The following is a 7323-nucleotide window of genomic DNA, read 5'->3' as shown; positions in this document are numbered from 1 at the left end:
GAGCTTTCTTGTAGGAGAAGGTGAACACACTGTTTGACAGTGTGACCAAGTGGCGGTTAAATGGAGGCCGGAAGTTGTAGATTGGACGCAGCAGGAAGCTCACAGTTTCCAGCAGGAAGGCAAGCCAGTAGAGCAGGGGCAGAGGAAGGCTCCAACTGGAATCAAGGCGGAGGCCCCAGTCCTTGCTCACAGCGAAGTTTAAATCATCATAGCTTTGGTGAGGCGTGTCATCTGAGATGTAGTAGAACTGACCTTGGATGCTTGGTGACTTCTTGGGGTCTCGTAGGCCCCTGGCAGCCAAAATATGTGCCCAGGCCACATTACCCACATATACTGGGTTAACTGTGGAAAATTTACCAGTAACATCCAGAATACCATTATTTTTGAGGGCCCTAACCATTGTAACATAAATGAATGGACTTTTTCCCCATAGATATACATAGGTCTCAAGGCACAAGTATGCAAAATGCCACCATTTTTCAGGCTGCACCCATTGGCTGCCAGCACTGCCCTCTCAGCCAGCTTTTTACTATATGGGTAGGAATCAGGCCATGTACTTTCAAGTTGTTCTTCCTCATGGCCATTCAGGACTATCTTCTTGTAGGAGTTGGGCCCCGCAACATCAATTGAGCTGGTGTAGATGAAAGCTGGCACACTAGCTTGGACACAGGCTTCCAACAGATTCTGGGTACCTAATCACAGAGAATTCACTGTTAGTTTCAGGAGATAAACCAAGGAGTCGATATGATTCCTGATCATTTCCACCCTAATCCCAGGTCCCTGGAACATTCTTTTCTGTTCTTGGACCAACCCAACCATGGCATGGGCACATGGGCAATAACAAAGAACAAGGGTGACATCTGCCATCTGGGTGCCTTTACAGATCTTTCTATTTCTGTCTGTGACCTATGATTCTGGTGGAGAAGAATGGCATCCTACAGTTGTACTTTGGCAACATAGCTTTAAGAATGTGTATGTGTTGTTTATATCATCTCACTATTTTCTGTTGAGCCTGGTAGAAAACTGAGAAAGAATGTGTGCCTCGGACTGGTTCTTCCTGAAATGGCAGAACACTGCAGACAATGCAGACTGAAGGTTCTGGAGGAGAGGCGAGGGCATCCTCCCTGGAGGAAGGAAGGAATGTCCTGTGCAGGAGTTACTATTATTATAATTCATTCATTTGTTAACATTAGAAGACACTCTGCATCTTGATTTCCCAGAGAAACGGCTTCATTATCTTACATTAAATATATTTACCAATTAAATTTGGGCTTTGATTACCAGTAGGGGTTTGGATAACCATCATTGTGAAACATTTTCTCAATCTGTGACCATGATTCAGTAAAATAATGCCAAAACCACTATTCCTGTCATTTCCCATCTCTTGTTGCTGGGAAACCAACAGGTAATTGTTATGGGTGGGAGGCATACCTTCCTGCAGGTATGTGTGTGCCATGGTCAGGGAGATGGATTAAAAACTAGAAAGGATGTTTTTGACATATTCCTGATTTCTAAATCAAATATTTTTTCTTTTGTAAAGGAGTCTTGGAGTGTCCACATTGAAAGTCAACATAAAGAACACATAGGGCAGCTTTGCAGAGGGTGTAATGGTGATACAGAGATTGGTCCTTCCGGCTCAGGATGAGGATATTACATAGAAACCCATGCAAACTTACCTGTTTCACCCTAACTTATATTAAAAAGCCATAATGCAGACAGGGCCACCAGTTAAAGGGAATCCTCTTCCTCCAGAGGAGATCCACAGTGGGCTGAGAAGCTATTGTTAAAGACAAGGGAAATAGTGACTCCTAAAAAAGCAGAGTGGGCAGGGAAGTGCTGGGTCATTCTTTCCTGCAGACATCTGTGGGGAAGCTTTGCCATGGTCTGTGCAGAAGGGCAGAGTGGCTCTCACTGGAGGAATATACCACATGCTGTGCTGGCTAGCACCTGTCAGGTCTGGATCTGGCCTGGAAGCAGGGCAGTGGGTAGATGGAAATTGAGGATTTGGAGTTGGAGTCCAGTTGCACTGGCATGGAGATGGACAGCTTTTCTAGCAGTTGAGGGAACAGGAATGTGACTTTAAATCTCCATTCTCTTAATGCCTTGGGCGTTCTAATTACGTCCTTACTCTGTTTTCCTCACTGGAACTGCTGAGACTAGGGCCAGGAGGGGTGTCAAATCGGTAAGAGCACTGGTTGCTTGCTTTTCCAGAGAATCTGAGTGTGACTCCAGTACCCACGTGGCTGCTCACAACCGTCTGTAACTCCATTTCTAGGGGATCTAATGCATTTTTCCCACCCCATGGGCAGCCAGCATGCAAACGGTGCTCAGATATGCATGCAAGAAGAAACTAAAAATAAAATGAAAATGTAAAGACATACTGAGACTAACAGCTATGTGCTCTGCTCTCTGAGAGAGGTGAGCAAGCACAGCAGATGTTTCAAAGTGGGAGTCCCCACCAAACCTGTTTTTCTGTTTTCATCTTTCCACCTGTTCCATATCTTCCTGAGACACTGTACCTCTCAGGTTGACATCCACAATGGTCTGTCTGGGAATGGCATCTAAGTAGTCAATGACAGCAGCGGTGTGGATGACAACAGAGATGCCCTGGCAGGCTCTCCTCAGGTACTGGGCATCCAGAATGTCTCCCTCCAGCACTGTCACCTTGGCTTTTGTCTGCATCTCTGAAGAACACAAAGCAGGTCATTGGGAAGCCTTCTGCACAGGATGGAAGTTTCCAGACACAGTATCAGTGACCTAGGCCTCCAAGGGCAGTCAGAGTGAGGAGATCCTGGGGAGGAGGACTTTCTACTGAAGGAACAATAAATAATAAACAGTCAGAATGTATCATTTGTAGGGAAGGAGGAAGCATCTGTGTCTATCCCTCCCTTTGTAGAAAATGAATCTGAGCAGTGAGATGTGATTTGTGCTTTGCTCATAAAAACAGAGTTATTAAAGCAACCAGAGGGGTTGTCATTGTAAACAGGCAGAATTAGGATTTAATTGATAGGGAATGGAGAATCCCTTGTGGATTTTCACTGAAGGAGAAACAGAGGCAGAGTCCTGCCCTGGGGAGCTGTAACAGTGCTCTCAGGTGGCAAATGGACAGGCATGAAGACATAAGAGTAACCTGGGCAAGCAACAGGTTAATCAGATTGTGTCCTCCAGAGTTCCAGTGAAAAGGACCCCGAAGAGGGAGACTCAAAGATGGAAAACTCAACCCTACCCCTGATAGGTCTTGACACTTTCTGAGTCTGGGATGAGCAAAAATGAAGAGTGAGCTCAATTACAGAGAGGAAACTGGAGCCTCAGTGAGAGAACTCACAATGAGCTCCTATGATGGGTTTGCTTGTCAGCATATGGCAGATGTCATAAGTGTGCATTGCACACCAGCCAGCCACAAAGAGACCTGCATTGCAGACACTAAGCCAGGGCAGTGGATAAATCAGTATCCTTACGCTTCTCTGACATCCATAGGATGACATTGACTGTCATGCCGGCAGCTAAATTATCCCACAAAGTTAGCATTGTGAAACATACAACCTACAATGAGTCCCTGACACTTCTCATGGCTGAGCCTTTTTCCTCATTCACTGCAGGGTTACCTTAAATATGTGAGGATAAGGCTGCTGGGAAACCACACTTTACCCTAGGGATAGCGATGTCAGCAGAGAAGTACATGCTGCTCCAGCAATGTCTGCTGTCATTTTCTTTGTCAAGATGAAGGACAGAGAGGAATGATTAGAAAGACACTGGAAGAATACAGGGGAGGCATCTGGGGCCCTGATGGCCCTCACCTGACTCTGCTCTTTGTACTGTCCTGCGTATGTTCTGCCTGATGTAGGCTCTCAGTCTCTGCTCCCTCTGTCTCTCTGTCTCACTTAAATAGCCTCACTTTTTTATTTTTCCAACTCCACAGGAGGATGCTATATGGCTTTCCTCTGTAAAATATAACAAGAAATGGAACAGTTTGCCAGCCCCAGGACAAGTAGGAAAGGCAGCAAACTGCTGATGAAGTCTCCAACCCCAGAACCTTGCTGATGCTGTGGAGCACTAAACAAGTCTACAATAGTACAAATCTATGAATCCAAAACAGCACATTAAAAAGAGAGAACAGGGGACATTTCCCAATGGGAAGAAGGCCAGATGCCTGGAGGTCCCTCAGTTGTCCTCATGGCTGCCTTCTCTAGATCTGGGATAAGTCAGACTTTAGCCTCCCAACAGCTGTGGGATATAGTTTATGCTGTGTTGTCATGGTTCTTCCTGATGAGTGTGAGCATGGGAGAAGAGTTACGTTCCACGTGCTCCGTGTTTGCTAGACACGGAGCCCCCTCAATGTCCAGTCAGCATTCACAGCCATCACACAAACAGCCTCTGGCTTACTTACTAGAGAATTCCTCCCTGGTTTCTGGTGTGAAGACTTTGTCCAGGGCTCTGACCTCCTTCAGCTCTTTCTCCTGAGCCAACAAGCTGATGATCCTCTGGCCCAGAAACCCTCCTGCTCCTGTCACCAGGCAGGTCCACCCCGGCATGGTCAACACAGGACGCAGATCTCAGTGGAGCAGGTGTGATGTAGGTGACCCTAGAAAGGACTAGAAAAGAGAGCCAATGAGAACAGTTTTCCAGTAATCCCGGGGTTCACTCTACCCGATTTGTGCAAACACTGTCCTCACCAGCACCAAAGGACTAAAATAAATGCAGTGTTCCACCCTGATAGACTGTTAGAGAGAGAATGGAAGGGTCAGGGTGCTGCTGGCCTCAGCCCTCAGCACCGGAGTTTTATGCGCTGGTCTCTTGATCCATCATACTTTGACTCATGCCTACTTTGGGGTCATTATGTATTCTTTCCTGTGATCCCTCCTCCCCAGTGATTAATGTGACATGTTATATCCTTTATTCTTGACACAGAAAGAAATTACAGCTTCAAGGTTATGTTGTAATAAAGACTTTATTATTTTTTGGACATGCACACTTTTTATGGGATTATTGTTCATATATAAATGACCACTAGACATAAAATACTAAAAAATTAAAAAGAATGAGGGGCATGGGGGTACATGCTTTTCATTCCAGTACTCTGGAGGTAGATTCAGGATCTCTGTGAGTTCATGGCCAGGCTAGTCTACATAGTAAGTTCCTGGATAGCTACAGCCACATAGTGAGACACTGTCTCAAAAAAACAAAACAAAACAAAAATAATTAGAGTTACTAGATGCAATAAATTACTGGGTTGCATCTCAGGATAATTAGATGAAAGTTTTTTTAATCAGAAATGAAATTTATTTCATGAATACCTACAATGCAACCCAGCAAGCATTTATTGAGACAACTTTGTTTAATATGCTTTATTAAGACTTGAGTCACACAAATAGCTATAAGCTGAGAGACTTTATTAGAAAGCACAAGTGCAGTGACTGATGAAATCAGATTCTAGGTAACTACTGATAGACCCAATGACGTATGTCAGTATGGCAGTAGTAAATCAGCAACGCTGCCTGAAAAGATCATGGGCAGCTTCAAGGATGTGTAGCCTTGGAGTTGGATCTTGATCTACTTAAACAGAAAGAAAACAACCAAGAAAATACAGATTAAAAAGCTCACTTAGTACTGTGGGTATGTGCTGTGCCTCTGTTTCAAGAATTCTGAGAACCAAGGGGACTACTTTTTCACTTGTAGAGCAATTCCCAGTGAAGATTTGAGTTTTCTGTCAGCAAAACAGCCAACAGTTCATCCAATGGCCTGGATCACAGGGTGTGAACTTAAAGGAGAATAAATAGGTAAATCCCCAGATGAAATGCTGGAAATTTCCAATGCAATAAGCATGTCTGAAAGGAATGCCATCCTTGATGTGACCAGAAATGTCCATCCTTGCTTGCAAACTTCTGGAACTTGCAACAAGAGCACTATTTGTCATCAAGTAGTGCATATAGATTCCAAAATCTCCATCCCAAGACCTTTGAGCTCCCATTAAAGAAGGTGAGTTAGTAGCAGCCACCTTCTTATGTGGCTGATGTCACAAGACAGATTGCCACAGTGGCTCTCATCATGGAGGCTTGTACCAGTTTGAACTGAAGATAGTGGAGGTGCTTCTGAAGCCCACAGCTCAGAGGTACTGCATTTCAATGCTATGTGCTACTTAGGACATGGTTCTTTCCTCTACCTTTAAAACAGGTAAGTGTGACCACACATCAACATGGCCAGTCAGTAGGTTGTTCATGTCAATCAACCCTCACATGAATATCACACACATACACACAAAGACACAGACCATGTCCACTACCCCAGAAATCTCCTCAATGCCTTTTTATAGAACTATCTACACCCAGTCTACTGTAGAGATGTCTACCTTCTGATTTTATGCATATAAAATTCTTATTTTATTCCCACATTCTGACAATATTTTTTCTTGTAAGGTAATTTTGGTTCTTGATATATGTTGGAACATACAATCAAAACTAAAATTAAACTTTGTTCATAGAGTACAAAAAAAGACTATTTTTTTCCATTTTTGCCTACTTCCTTGCTTCATTTGTTTCTTTTATTTTTATTATTTGCTTCCACTTATTTAATTTGGACTTAATATTTTCTCTTTCTGGCATCTTGTGGTAAAAGCTTAGCTGAGGGAGTTTATGCTTTCTTCAACTGTAATCACTACTCAGTGAAGCTGTTTTCTATTGTTCCAAGTAATTCTTTCTTTTACTTAGGTATTGTTTACAAGTGTATTTCTTATTCTATGGAAATTAGGCATTTTCTAAGCTTTATTGCTATTGATTTTTAATTTAGAGGTCATGTGACCATAGCATGATCACTGTATGATTTGATTCTTTGACCCTTATTGAGACCTTTTCTTCCAAGGAAGTTTTCTAACGTGGTTGGAGATAACTTTAATATGAAGAGTTTCATATTCTACTTTGGATCACCCTTTCCCATTTTGTAGATATTTTTCTCCTTCACCCTGGGTCCTGAATCCTAGTGCTTCAAACACACTTGCTCAGGGAAGAATGACTATACAGCTGTTAGTTAAAGGTCTTTGCTCTTGATATTTTCAGGCTTTCTCAGGAACTGTTTAGGTGAATTGGATTCCTTTGTCAGCTGTATCTGATATAGTAGAGTAACTGACAGACCCCTCTATTACCTTTGAGACTGGGAGTTTCCCCCATGGTGACAGGGAATGACTGAACCAAATTTGACATGGGAGCCTATTAGAGGCCCTCCAAGATGTTTTCTGATGGCAAAGGGTTACCCTGTCTGCCCCTTGTTGATCTGCATTCATTGGTCCAATGTTGGACTTTGCCTCACCTTCTGCATACTCCAGAAGAGAGG

The 7323-nt window shown here is 43.4% G+C and overlaps 1 protein-coding gene across 1 annotated transcript in view; it reads right to left on the bottom strand.

Annotated features, from left to right (window-relative positions):
* Positions 1-4592, bottom strand: part of LOC114698547 (3 beta-hydroxysteroid dehydrogenase/Delta 5-->4-isomerase type 1-like) — a 6475-nt gene extending 1883 nt beyond the window's left edge. The window contains 4 exon segments of the mRNA XM_037207306.1: positions 5-423; positions 426-692; positions 2520-2684; positions 4388-4592. Coding sequence (XP_037063201.1) covers positions 5-423; positions 426-692; positions 2520-2684; positions 4388-4532 — 996 coding nt within the window. The 5' untranslated portion in view covers positions 4533-4592.
* Between the last annotated feature and the right edge of the window lie 2731 nt (positions 4593-7323).

The sequence above is a fragment of the Peromyscus leucopus genome, chromosome 6 (genome assembly GCF_004664715.2).
Source record: "Peromyscus leucopus breed LL Stock chromosome 6, UCI_PerLeu_2.1, whole genome shotgun sequence".
Lineage (NCBI taxonomy): Eukaryota > Metazoa > Chordata > Mammalia > Rodentia > Cricetidae > Peromyscus > Peromyscus leucopus.
The sequence above is the reverse complement of the archived record's forward strand: the minus strand, read 5'-3'. Positions and strand labels throughout refer to the sequence as shown.